This window comes from Echeneis naucrates, chromosome 22, assembly GCF_900963305.1.
Source record: "Echeneis naucrates chromosome 22, fEcheNa1.1, whole genome shotgun sequence".
Lineage (NCBI taxonomy): Eukaryota > Metazoa > Chordata > Actinopteri > Carangiformes > Echeneidae > Echeneis > Echeneis naucrates.
This window is the reverse complement of record NC_042532.1, coordinates 17701777-17714921: the sequence shown is the minus strand read 5'-3', so window position 1 is coordinate 17714921 and position 13145 is coordinate 17701777. Positions and strand designations below refer to the sequence as shown.

The 13145-nt window shown below is 41.0% G+C and overlaps 3 protein-coding genes across 5 annotated transcripts; all 3 read right to left on the bottom strand.

Moving 5' to 3' along the window:
- Positions 1-261: 261 nt before the first annotated feature.
- On the bottom strand, positions 262-3369 carry LOC115036233 (zinc transporter 2-like). The gene is made up of 7 exons (XM_029494361.1): positions 2869-3369; positions 2177-2323; positions 1857-2010; positions 1574-1769; positions 1000-1105; positions 774-908; positions 262-401 (listed from the first exon to the last, which is right to left on the bottom strand). The coding sequence occupies exons 1-7, from the start codon at positions 3116-3118 to the stop codon at positions 262-264; spliced, it is 1128 nt and encodes a 375-aa protein (XP_029350221.1). The 5' UTR covers positions 3119-3369.
- A 106-nt stretch (positions 3370-3475) lies between these two features.
- dnajc5gb (DnaJ (Hsp40) homolog, subfamily C, member 5 gamma b) lies at positions 3476-8780 on the bottom strand. 2 transcript variants are annotated; one of them, XM_029493192.1, is made up of 7 exons: positions 8624-8780; positions 8170-8299; positions 7093-7306; positions 6834-6987; positions 5955-6008; positions 4368-5163; positions 3476-4316 (listed from the first exon to the last, which is right to left on the bottom strand). In XM_029493192.1, exons 2-6 carry the CDS (start codon positions 8280-8282, stop codon positions 5069-5071), a joined length of 630 nt encoding a protein of 209 aa, XP_029349052.1. In that variant the 5' UTR covers positions 8283-8299; positions 8624-8780; the 3' UTR covers positions 3476-4316; positions 4368-5068. The 2 variants fall into 2 exon arrangements, with proteins under 2 accessions (XP_029349052.1, XP_029349053.1); XM_029493193.1 differs by having other exon boundaries at positions 5955-6005.
- Positions 8781-9402: 622 nt separating this feature from the next.
- Positions 9403-12431, bottom strand: tp53i3 (tumor protein p53 inducible protein 3). 2 transcript variants are annotated; one of them, XM_029493177.1, is made up of 7 exons: positions 12342-12431; positions 11501-11554; positions 11231-11404; positions 10850-11117; positions 10516-10728; positions 10148-10344; positions 9403-9980 (listed from the first exon to the last, which is right to left on the bottom strand). In XM_029493177.1, the coding sequence occupies exons 2-7, from the start codon at positions 11552-11554 to the stop codon at positions 9783-9785; spliced, it is 1104 nt and encodes a 367-aa protein (XP_029349037.1). In that variant the 5' UTR covers positions 12342-12431; the 3' UTR covers positions 9403-9782. The 2 variants fall into 2 exon arrangements, with proteins under 2 accessions (XP_029349037.1, XP_029349038.1); XM_029493178.1 differs by lacking the exon at positions 12342-12431 and having other exon boundaries at positions 11501-11643.
- Between the last annotated feature and the right edge of the window lie 714 nt (positions 12432-13145).

Genomic DNA, 13145 nt, shown 5'->3' with positions numbered 1-13145 from the left:
AGCATCATACAGTGTTACCTATAATATTAACAAACGTGTCCAGTCAGATGCAAATCACAGTTACACTGTCTGTATTGGTGCAGAGTGCAAAATCCTCTAAGAATATATACAAGAGAGGATGTTTTCCTCAAAACAAACCATCATTCACAAGTTGTGCACAAGGAGGCTGAAGACGTATTCAACAATTGAGTATGTGTCGATATTTCTCTGCCCTTGAAACATCCAAAAAGTGTCTCACACACGTAAACGGTGTCACTTCATTCATCGGACAGTCCTGCTGCCGTCAGCGGCTGCACTGCATCCACTGCGCTCCACTTGCATCGTGATGCTGGAGAAATCAAACTCGGAGCGGAGAAGCTTCGTTGCCCTCAGGAGGACGATCTGTGTATCAGCATCTTCCTCTGAGGACATTTTAGGTAAAGTTTTTATATCAGTATTAAAGCTTTAACTTGTCTCTACTGTCTATTCAAATCACTTAACTATTTTACTTTAATCCTCAACCTGTTTGTCACAGTGACTCCACTTTCCATCATATCGGAAGAGACGCTGATTTAATTTCTTTAAGCTAAAATTTAATGAAAAACTCAAAGCTGCAGCAAATGTCTATGCTCAATATCACGATTAAGGACTTTTGAGTTCAGTGTATTGTAACCCTGGTGCAGTTTTGTTTTGTAAGCAGCACTATCTGCCTGAGCGGTGAATTTTCAGCTCTGCACCATCAAACACACAGACTGCATCACAGACAGATAAACAGCATTGACTTTGCTTTTTACCTGCGACCACGTGGACAGAGAGTAAAGAGTGGCTCATGTTGAGGCGCCACATGTGCAAACTGTGAACAGCTGTTACTCCTCTGAGCGACAGCAGCAGCTCCCTGACGCTGTTGGAGGCGACGCCCTGAGGAGCAGCTGCACAAAGCAGAAAACGCTCACTGCGTAATAATAAAAGGTGCAGTTGTGAGGTTATGATGTTTGACCACATGGATAAAAAATGTGTTACCTTCCATCAGTATCCTGAAAACATCCCTTGTGACTGGAAATGTTGTCCCTAGAACAAGGACGGAGAACAGGAACGTACAAACAGGATCTGCCACTTTATATTCCGGCTGTGAGGAAAATGGACGTTTGAGTAAAAGCAATATAACTAAACAAAACACAAACAAGTATTCACTTTTCTAAATGGAATTATGGTCAATGTAATTTAGATCTTCTGACCTGAATTAAATAAAACTAAACAAAACATAACAATACTCTCCAAAGTAATGTTAATTAAGTAATTAATTAAGGCGGTGCAATAAAGATTAAAGCAGAAGAGGTTTACACAATCTAACAAAATATGTAAATATACTACTGTAGTGTTGCATTGTTGACAGCAAATTGGTGAAAAGAAGACTTCGAGGCTTTAAAGTATGTATATTTCTGAGTTTAAATGTTAATGAAGTAGCATGTACCAATGCCAAACTCAGCCCCCTGCTGGTTACACTCTTACTGATCTCTGTCACTCTGAAGACGACAACTGGAAGCTCAGGAAATGGCTGATGCTACCAGGAGTTAAGCTGGTTGGTTGCACTGACCCAGAAGTGGATGATGGTTGCAGCCAGGAGCACGCCGACACTCTGCAGCAGATCTCCCACCACGTGGATGAAAGCCGCCTTCACGCTGGCGTTGCCGTGCCCATGAGCGTGTCCGTGGCTCTGACGCTGCCGGCCGATGGGAAACCCGTGACTGTGGCTGTGGGAGGCACCGGACTGATGGAGGATCACCACCATCCTGAATAACAAAAAAAAAAAAAAAAAAAAGTCAACAGTACTTTCCCTCCAAGCCAAACCAGTTCAATCCAGAAGGTGAGACACTCACAGGACGTTGACCCCAACGGCACAGCCCGAGGTTATCAACATGATCTGACTGTCAATGTCGTAGTCTCCCTCAGTGATCCTCTGGACGGCCGATAAGAGCAGCACTGCTGTCACAGCCCAGATGGACACGATTGACAGCAACATGCCCAAGATCTCTGAGACCACAGAACAAAGTGAATCAGAAACTATGTAAAGATTCATCTTATTTTCTGTCTCCAGCTGATAGCATGATTCACTTCTGTATGAAAGTCCCTTACAGGTTAAGATCAAGCTGCACGACGTACCGCGACAATGATCCTCAGCACCAAAGCGGCATCTCACCTGCTCGGTGCCATCCAAAGGTCATGGCCTGCGTTTGAGGCCGGGAGGAGATCCACAGAGAGAAGATGCTGATCAGGATGCTCCCAAAGTCGGTCAGGAGATGAGCTGCGTCTGTCATGATGGCCAGACTGTGAGCGGTGTATCCACCTGCAGAGGACAGGAACTCCAGGTGACACATTAATAGCACACATACAGGTCTGCACACATTAGCTGCAGTCAAGTATTCATATATATTGAAATTAATTCATTAATGAATCATTTATTTCCTGAATTATACTTTCTACTGTGATTTGTTTTTTATTTGGTTTTAATTTCACCGCATATTTCTTCTTAAGTTATTATTTCCACCCTGACATGGAGCCAGTGAGGCCCTGAAAGAGTTTAACCTGGAATCCAGAGCAGAGTGTTTTATTTTCTCAGCAGTCTGATTTTATAAGTGGAATTACTGCTAATCATCATGATTTTTATGTTGCTTCAGGTCATATGTTGTATAGTTCTGTGACCGTTTGGCCAAATTAGAACCACCACTTTAAATCTGGCCTCAAAAAATTCAAATCAATCCTAAAATAAAGTCGAGGTAGAAAGGCATTGAAAAAAGTTGGTCTGCATCACATTACGGCTTAAGACTGATTCCAAAGGTTCGATACATTTGAGGCAGGCGGATTCATTTCAACAATCATCACTGAGCTTACCGATCACCTCCCCGGTCATGAACACCAGACTGACAACACAGGCGATGTAAAGTTTCCTCCTGGCCAAACGTCTTGCGTCTCTTTCAGCCGGTGACACGGTGTCTGTCTCCTGGCAGAGCAGGTCGGGTCCCCACAGTCGGTCCACACTGGAGCCGTCTTCACTGAACTCTGATCCAGAGCCTGAACATGTTTCCACTGGAGAATTTGGCCTGGGAAGAGACAGAGCTGTTTCCTGGTTTCCTCTCGTCATTTAATCAGAAAAAGTGCTGTTAAATTAGTTTGTGATGAATGGCAGTCAGTTAAAATCCATCTGTGCTGAATAAGAACATTTGAGGATGATAAGAATAGAAATGTACCACAAAAGAGGCACCAAATGAGCCTCAATTAAATGCTGTTTGTCTGAATCTGCTGAAAGCTCCATATCCTCAGCTCACACTTCAATAACGTTCCAATTTTAATTTCAACTTGTGCTAAAAATTGAAGTCCAAAAAGTTGCCACCTGCTCCAACACCAGTGTTATCAGTCAGGGGTGGAGTGCACCAGGAGCCAATGGCAGCTAACTGAGCTGTCACACTAACGCTGACAATTACAATACAATTTTAGGACATTGGCAGTATCACTCGTGTTTATTTGATCAGACAAACATTTTACAGGAACAAACATTTAAAAGTCAAAACAATAGTAAAATACCTGGGAATGTTGAGATGATGAAGCAAAACACATTTTCTTTTAAATCTTTAAACTCAAAATTATAAAATGAGCTTTTAAAAAAATACATTTTATCCCACTTGACTTTTGTGAATTAGTACAACATTGATGAGATGAGATCAAGATCAAGTCCTGAAAGAAAATGCACAAGTACGATTACATTCACATTTATATAAAAACCAAATGAGGCACGCCCAGCAGGAATACAAAATACAACATGATCTCATATTTTAGGTTCAAATTATATGGCAAAATTATGGCATTACCTTAATATACACAGAATTAGTCAAAACCTCCATCAAACCTACAGCTCTGAATTTACATAAAAATATGCATTTTGGATCACATCACGCCTAAATTTCAGGGTGCCTATGAAATAACAAGTCATCTCACACAGCTTTGTGTTTTTAAAAGAAGCTCATGACACATCTGTGTCATCTGTCATCCCGTCAGCATGGCAAACACAAAAACGAGTCATTTGGCCAAAAACATGAAGGAAATCTAATCAATCAGTGGCTTTCATGTAGAAAAGTTACAACAATTTGGGAGCTAAATAGTCACAGTAATGATACTCATCCCCTTGTGTTTTTAATCTCTGGGCCACAAAATGTGCAGTTACAGCAAACTAACCAACGGCAGCAGCATTCAAAACTGTTCCACCTCTTAGAGAAGATGAGGATCAAATCTGTATATATTTATGATAAAGCTGAAGCCAGGGCCGCAGAACACGGCACGGCTGGCTCTCTGCAAATAAAAAAAAAAAAAAAATCTGCCACCCAATATCTGAAAACTCCATGAATTCATGTCTTATTTGTTTCATCCATCCAGGAAAAGTCTTAATGTTAAAACAACAAGCTGGTGGTTTTAGGAATGTTTGTCCAGCTGCCTGTGATGCAGGTTGGAAATCTCAGCATGATGACAGGATGCCTACAAAGTGGCCTTTTCAGTTACTGTCCAAATCTGGATTTTAAATGATTTTGGTCCCATCTGTATAACCTTTTTCTTTTTTCTATGACTGAACTCCTCATAAGGTGTTTATTTATCCCTTAACAATATGAGAAGCATGGCCTCTTAAGAAAACACCTAACGGCTGCGTCAGAGGCCAGTGGCAGCTTCAGGATTTACAAACTTAGGATTTTAAAGTGCACATGAAGAGCTGTTATTCCAGACCTTTGATCAATATGGCTGTTGTTTGTGACTCCAGCAAAGATGGCGCTCAAAGCTCCAAAATAAAATGTTTAAAAAAATAAATAAGACACTGGATCAGTGACAAACCTATTGTTACTTAAAAAGAAACAAATTGAAAAGAAACTATAGCACAATCAAACTGCTGATCAATTCATGTAAACAAACACGCCTCTATGATGAATGTGTTTTCTGGAGGTCAGCCACATTCAGACCTGCATACATGGATGCTATTTATATCTGTCATCAGCCACCTGACCTGGTTTTAGGACAGTCCAGAATCTGAAGCTCTCAGGGCTCGTTCATATCATTCATGGTGAGCTGACAGGCTCTGATTGGCAGCTCCAGGCCCCAAAGTGCCGTCAGTTGTGTGAGGCTGAATCACTATCAGCGTTGTCTCACCTGCAGGTGTTAAAAACAGTTATTCTTTCTGTAACTGTGACGTCCGTTTCAGTTGTTCAGCCAAGCAGAAATACCAAATATTTTAGATTATTTTCTCCAAAAACTGAATAAATCAGAGCAACAGGACAATCATCACAGACAGAACTCTGAATCATTTAATCAGAGAGAGTTAAACAAATGCAGCAGCAGCGACAGCAACACATAATAAAGATGAATTAGATCTTCAGTTTTTGTTTTTTCAAGTCACTCAAGACCAGTGGTTCTGAAACTTTAAAGGATAAGTTAGCTCTGAAGTGATTTGTTACGGTTAAGGTGTTTTATTTAGCAGACAGACAACAACCCACGTGTGGTAGAGATGGCCCTTTAAATATCAGATAAACTATTGGGTGGCTCCTGAATAAATAAATGTGAGATCATAGAAGCACCACTGCTCTGGATCTTTAGCACACTGTTGTGTACACTATTTTTCCACTGTGCAACACAGACAACGTGATTAACAGCAGTTAGTGAAAGCAAGCAAAATGTATTAAAAAGAAGCAGATCAGGAAAAAAAATTGTTCAGGTGATTTTGCTGCCCCTCGCGTCCGTTGCAGGAAAGAGTCATTATCGAGAAATCCTTATAATGTAAAACGTTAGCATGTGACTTGGCAGCAACACACTCAGGACCAGCATTGTTAGAAGTTGTCACAACATGAATTTGTTCATGATTAAAACACTGCTTTGTGTCGAAGAAGCAGCACAGAGCAGCTGAGGACAGAGGAAAGTCACCTGAAGAAAACCTTAAACCTTACCTGCTTTATCACTGGCAGCAGGACTGGGCTGAATAATTATGACATGATCTCCTGCTGTGAAACAGAATTTAACACTGAACAAAGTGCCTGCAGCTACAACTTCAGTTACTTTTGTTGACAGAAACACAATACAAAGGTGAAGTACCGAGAAGCCACAGATGTGGGCAAGTTTTAAAGGAGCACTTTGACATTTTAGGAAACACACTTTTTGGCCCTGATTATGTTGAGAACATTGATACCACAGTACACTAAGCACGAAGCCAGCAGCAGGTACAGACTTGACACGAAGAGTAAGAGCTAACCCCTCCCATCTAAACCTAAAATACACAAAAGGGTAAGAATGGCAATACTCTGCTTTCTGTCTGACCGTTTCACTACTTGTTTGCCTGTTTACAGTTTTTATGCCAAACCAAACTTACCAGCTTAACATTTTACTGCATAGAAATAAAAGTGGTATCGTTCTTACTCTGCCAGGAAGCTAAAAATTAACTTTCCTTAAAACAGAAAACGGTTCCCTTTGCTTTCATCGAGATTCATTAAAAACCCATTAAGCTTTCTGAAAATTCAGAGAACAAGTTTCTGTTAAACAAATGAAACCGGAATTCTGTGTTTGACAGCAAACTTAGTTGACACAGTCCTGCGTAAGAATTTAACGCAAGTGCTCTCCCCACAACATAATTGGGCACATAAACCAAACTCCCAAAAACTTTATCACTATATTATGTATCATGCGATTTTTATATCACACAATTCTCTTCAAGGAAACCATAAAGAAACTCAAGAATCTACTTTACCTTTATTTATCTGATGTAACAGACCATAAAACAATAGAAAAAAATTCTCCAGGCTGTATAATCCGTATCGAGCTTTGTCCCTCACCTGCATCCTGTTCCCTGATCTCTGCCTCCAGATCTTCTGGGTCCATATAGGCGAAGTCCGGCTCGTCCTCTGGCGATTTGCACTTCCCACAGCAGAAACAGCAGCAGCAGCAGCAGCAGCAACAGGTGAAGATACTGAGGCACACCACAAGTCCCTACACACAAAGGAAAGGAAATGAAAGTTAAAATGATGTAGAAGACAAAATCCTCATCGCTGCCTAAATGAAACGTATTCATTATAAAGTATCCATCCTCCTCACCTTGAACCAGCACTTGTTCATGAGGAAGTGGTATTTGACATACTCTTCCCCGAATTGTTCCGCCACATAGAGTCCCATGGATCCATACTCGTCATAGATCTTCCTCTTGTTCTCATCGCTGAGGATGGTGTTGGCGTTGTTGATCTCCTTGAATTTCTCTGCAGCTTCTGGGTTGTCTGGGTTCTTATCAGGATGATGCCTCAGAGCCAGTTTTCTAGAAACACATGACATTTCTTAGCTGTGACTGACAGCAGTTAAAGTACCCCTGACAAGAGGAACTGAAGATATTATCCATCAATCAATACAAGAGCTGAGTTTTGTGATTTCAGATCCCTATGACTTAAAAATAAATGGATGGAAAATCCAAATAGATACATTTCAGATCACATCAATAAGAAGTAATTCACCCAGTTTCTGTTCCTCTCTCTGGTCTGGACTGACGTAAACCTGTGTGAGATTAGACTAAACAGGAACAAGCTACTTCGTTCCCTTCGATTTGGACATGTCCGAAGTTCCAGTTTGCCAGAGAACATTACTGAAAACATGGACATGTGGTATACATAAAAAACACTTCAGATCTCTGTAAAAGGGATCCGATGTTGACATTCACGGCATTTCATTTCTGAATTTCTTATCCAAGATTGTGCTCTCCCAAAGTCGATCTATTGGCTTCAGATCTACAAAGTTCATTAAACCTGTCTTATGTTTCATTAAACTGTTATTTTAATAAGTCTCTGTTAAATTGGCCCTGTAACAGACTCGTGACCCCACCTCTGCCCCGTGCACCCCTGACAGATGGGCCAATGGAGGTTGGATCTACAGAAGCGGTCTTTCCCTCCACAGCTACTGTTTCTTACCTCTCATCCACAGATCTACTCAAACTCTGACAACACTGATCCCCAGTCTGGTGTTTTAATGGGCGTTAACCGAAGCTCCTGACTTGTACCTGCATGATCTTATCCTCTGCACTGCTGCCATGTGATTGGCCAGTTTAAACAACCAGGGGCACAGGTGTTGATAATAAAGTGCAAAGTAAAAGCCTTATTTATATGATGTAAACAATCATCGTCAACACACCTGTACGCCTTTTTGATCTCCTCTGGGGATGCTCCTTTCTCCAGACCCAGGACATTGTACAAACTGTCCCCTGCTCTGGACATTTTCCTCTGAGCTCTGTTCGGGTCCTCCATGTTTCAGACTTTAGTGGCTGTGACAGACACACACAGGGAACAAGTTCCTTTCAGCACACGAGAGGAAGTAAATAAAAGTGAGAAAAAGGTTAAGTTAAAGCAAGCCAAGCGTCCTGACAGCCCGTATAACCAACTGTGTACGTCCAGCTTGAGATGGAAAAGATGAGAAAAATGTACAAGCAGGTTGAGTTTGTCTGAAATGTCTGACAGGCTGAGCTCCTCCACATGTTTAACCCCGGAGGGTGAAGTCCTGACGGGATGCTAACAGACTTAGCTCGCTGCTAGCACCGGGAGGAAGTTTAAAAAAGAAAAAGAAAAAGAAAAAGTTGAAATGAACGTACTGAATAAATAAATGTGGATGTTTTTGGTTGAATCATGGAGTCCGACACCCCTGAGACTGATCCTGTGGCTGTTTAATCCATGAAGTGGAGCCGGCCGCCGGTTTTATGCAGCTTTAACCTCCGTGACAAAAAATAAAGTTCACACGACGAAGCAGGAAGTTGGATGTGTTAATAAAGTTTATTAAAAAAAAAAAACAACAAAAAAAAAACAACAACAACGAGGATTAAAATAAATTGTTACGTAAGATATAAAATAAATAATTCATTCAAACATGAATGAAAGGTTTAAGGTTCATCATTTTCTATATGAATTCAATATTCAATAACAGTTTAGCTTCACTTTATTTTGCAGATGAAAAAGTCGTTGTAATGAATTCATCTATTCGGTATTAATAAAAAAAACTTAAAATTACCATTAAATCCATTTTAAAATGTTTACTGAGTCCAGGGAAGTATTATAATCTCTTTTAGATGCAGTAGATGCAGATTTTTTTTCTTTTTTTTTTTTACATATTCAGTTTACCAACTGAACCAAGTTTCTCTGGAATTAAAGTTAATCAGCATTAATTCATTTCCAATTCACTATTTGGTATGCAAGATGTCTAATTTTCTCCTTATTTCTTTTTGGCGGTGTTAGAAATATAAAGGATTTATTATGACAAAATATGGGGTAAGGATTAAATCAATTTGCATTAATTTTTTTAATACATTAAAAATCAATGTTATGTATGATGGCAACATAATGACGACCGTATATATATATTTTTTTTTATTTATTTAAAAGAAATTAACACAAGCCTTGAAGGAAACAGACAGTAAAAAATCTCAATTTATTCAAGTGTTGATTTACTTTCCATTTCTATTGCTTGATCTTAGGAAATAAAACAGCAGAAAATAATGAAACAATCAGCAAAAATTGTACTTTGTACCCTACGACGGTGTGTGGAGGTGCTGTGGCAGGAGGACTCTCTATCACCAGCATGAACACAATAAACATAATAAACATTTATCATTAGATTATCTTGAACCAGTCATCTCTGTAGTAACAGAACAGGCAATTTTATCAGTGGATGATTCATGACGAATAGTTTTCATAAATCAAATAAATCCCATTTCACATGAATCATGTTTCTGTAGTTATATCAGCTCAGAGTCAATATCACTGAGTTTCCTGTTTCTGTTGTTTCACGTTAATGATAATCTTCCCCATGTTGTTATTGGCCTCCATGTGCCGATGAGCCTCTGCGATGTCCTCCAGGTTGAATGTGCTGTCAATCACTGGCCTCAATGAAGGAGCCTTGTCTGAGAAATACGGTAGCACTCTTTGTGAAAAAGCGCTGACCAGGTCTGCTTTGTACTGTGAGAGTAAAAAAAAACCCAGATGTGTTAAAAACCTACTTTTGATCAGTTCAGCTGCCTTATTTTGGAAAACCAGACAAAGAGCACACAACAAAACCCAGATCGATTAAATCCGATTCAGTCTGAGATGTCCCGCTCACATTTTCGTTTGGTTTGAATTCTTACCTGGAGGCTTCGAGAGCGGAGAAGGCTGCTAAGCAGGTGTCCTCGCTTGGAAAGCAGTTTGCCCAGGAGATCTCCCTCCACTGCCCTGCCACCCATGGTGCCGTACAGCACCCACCTGCCATCAGTGGCCAAGCAGCTCACATTTTGCTCCCAGTTGCGTCCACCAATGCAGTCAAGTATGACGTCTGCTCCCTTGCCTGTGAAATTAAATTGTAGTTATTGAACTGATTGGATTCTAAATTTGCTCCAGATTTGAACTTAACCTGAAAAACTCTCAAAAGCACATCAGTGACCAAAAGGGTCAGACTCGTAGATGAATCCCTCCATTAGTTTGGGAACTGCAGTTTACTTTGCGTTGCACAATTCACCTCCTGTGAAGTCATGAACTCCCTGTGCAAACTTTTCTTCTCTGTAGTTAAAGCCAGCAGCTGCTCCCAGTTCTTCAGCCATCTTCAGCTTCTCCGGGCTCCCCGCAGTGACGACGGGCACGGCACCAAACAGGCGAACCAGCTGAACGGCAGCTGTTCCGACTCCGCTGGCTCCAGCATGAGCCAACACCACTTCACCCTCCTTTACCTGAGCTGAGGCAGAGAGGACACAAGGCAGCAATTTATCATAGACTGCGGGGATCATTTTGGCACAGGAGTAGAAAGAAAACCTCCATGGTGGAGGTAAAAAAAAAAAAGGATAAGTTTTTTATACCTACGAGAGCCAGCAGCTGAAAAGCAGTGAGCCAGGCCTCTGGGATGGCAGCAGCCTGGCAGAGAGTGAGATTTGGGGGAACGGGCATGAGGAGCTCCTCGGGGACAGCAACATATTCTGCATATCCTCCTCCACAGAGCAAGGCCATGACCCTGTCATCTGGTTTCCAGCCTCGCTTCACCCCAGGGCCCAGAGAGTCCACCGTCCCAGCCACCTCCAGGCCTATGATGTCACTCTCACCCGGTGGAGGCGGGTACAGTCCTCGCCTCTTTGAAAAACAGAAAGTAAGTATTTTAAAAGCAGGCTACACGAGCTGTGAATCAGATTAGATGGCCGGCAGGCCCTCGTGTTTACAGCAGATTGTGTTGTATCGTGTTGTACCTGTAATAAGTCTGCCCTGTTGAGGGCAGTTGCATGAACTTTAATCAGGACTTGTCCATCTTTAGGTTGAGGCCTGGGGACGGTCCGCAGCAGCAAATTCTCCGGCCCTCCCGGCACGTCGACGCACACTGCCTGCATCATCTTGGCAAAGCTTGAGCAGCACTTACGCCAGGCCTATCGGAGAAAGTACGTCAGGCTTACATTTTCCTTGGTGTAGATAACATGAAACAACCTTGAGGGAGCTTTTAACCTGCAGGTTGAAACACTCACCGTCTGGTCAGCGCGTCTCAGTAAAAATCCCCCAGTGTGCAGGATGAGATGCATCTGATGTTTCCAGCAGCGGCAAATGGTTGATCAGGAAAAAAGTTTTCAAAGAAATGTTCAAAATGATAGTTGTATTTACAATAACAATATAATAAGTTGCTTAAATGTCTCACTATGGCTCCATGATTTTTTGTCAGTATAAATATGTTGATTCCTAACCTTCTATACACATCAAGCCAGGTCACCAGTTTTTGATCTGTGTCTGCAGGTCTTTATTATCTATTAACGCATGTGTAAGTGGGTGTTCTTAATAGAGTGCTGTATGTCTGCATGAGGACTGAGCACAGACTAGGATCACAGCTAAATACCACAAAAACAGGTTAAAAAATGTAACCTTTAGACATAAACATGAAAGAGCGTGAAGACAGGTGAATTATGGAGCAGACTTTTTGGTGCAGACTGTCACATGAACTGTGAAGGAAATAACAAAACTATTGCGCTGAAGAAGAAGAGGAGAAACTTGGGGGAAGTGGTCATACTACAGTTTTGGTTTGACTGAGGTCTGTGGTCACTCATAAAGTCCACATTTGCTCAATTGGCCCGTTGCGCAACGCGCATGCTCAGAACGGGCAGGAGGTTTGTGTTCAATGCGTCTTTGATCAAAGTGTCTCAAGTCAAACAGCATGAATTAGTGAATGAGTGAATGAATGAATGAATTAATGAATGAAAGGTGTGATAGGTAGAAGGACAGACAGCAGCTCATATCGGTCTGAGGGAGCTGCTCCGTCCGTATGATTACTGTAAATTAAGTTCAGGCATAAAAACAACAACAAACAGACGAACTCACCAGAAGAAGATGTCAGCAGATGATCAGCTTTAAGAAAACTGGAGACATTTCTGGGAAGTTTTGTTGAGCCATCATCCAGACCGGATGACCGGTCGGTACGGGAGGGGTCAGACTAAGAGGGGCCGGTCCTCCGGTGTACGGAAGAGCAGTAGGGACACACTTCTATTTACTTCATTTACAAAGATAATTAAAAATCCTATTATTCCGTTAAGGAGTCAGATATATTCAATCTAAACAACCTGAGCAACAACAACAATAACAATAAAGGCTCATCCTAAAATATTTGGGTCCTATTTTATTAATGCAAATGGAGAGATAATCCAGGCCATGTATAGATGGGGTCTGCAATTACCCTCAATTTTTCATTATTAATTTATATTGATTATTTTTTGGATTAATCAACTCATTGGTGTGAAAAATATCAAGATGAAACTGGAAGATGTCATTAAATGTGGAGATACTGACTTTATTAGATAAGAAACACAATAAAATTAAGCTAAAAATGGTTTTACTGGGGGCTCTAAACTCATCTCAGTATTTCTAATCTTGACTGCAGAGACTCCAGTGTCTTTATTATAGCATTCATAATACAAAACTGAAATAGTGTAAATGTAGTAGAGCAGGAAAAAAACAACCAAACTTTCCTACATGTTTTACACAAGCCGAGTCATCGTTATCTTTTGATTGTATAACCTGCAATTACGCATCTGATTGTTCGTTAAAGAGAGTTTGAAATGTAATCTCTCTTATTTACAAACAATACCAATGACTCTTTAGATACAATGGGGTGATTGTATTTCCCAT

Coding starts and splice junctions, on each gene's coding strand:
- tp53i3 (XM_029493177.1), bottom strand. CDS start 11,554: ATGCATCTCATCCTGCACACTGGGGGATTTTTACTGAGACGCGCTGAC. Junction 10,729..10,849: donor TCAGCTGCTGGCTCTCGTAG/GTATAAAAAACT, acceptor TCTCTGCCTCAG/CTCAGGTAAAGGAGGGTGAA. Junction 9,981..10,147: donor TCCGCTCTCGAAGCCTCCAG/GTAAGAATTCAA, acceptor TTACTCTCACAG/TACAAAGCAGACCTGGTCAG.
- LOC115036233 (XM_029494361.1), bottom strand. CDS start 3,118: ATGACGAGAGGAAACCAGGAAACAGCTCTGTCTCTTCCCAGGCCAAAT. Junction 2,011..2,176: donor CTTTGGATGGCACCGAGCAG/GTGAGATGCCGC, acceptor CTGTGGTCTCAG/AGATCTTGGGCATGTTGCTG. Junction 1,106..1,573: donor CAACCATCATCCACTTCTGG/GTCAGTGCAACC, acceptor TTTTCCTCACAG/CCGGAATATAAAGTGGCAGA.
- dnajc5gb (XM_029493192.1), bottom strand. CDS start 8,282: ATGGAGGACCCGAACAGAGCTCAGAGGAAAATGTCCAGAGCAGGGGAC. Junction 7,307..8,169: donor GAGATCAAAAAGGCGTACAG/GTGTGTTGACGA, acceptor ATGTGTTTCTAG/AAAACTGGCTCTGAGGCATC. Junction 6,009..6,833: donor GATCAGGGAACAGGATGCAG/GTGAGGGACAAA, acceptor TCTGTTTCACAG/CAGGAGATCATGTCATAATT.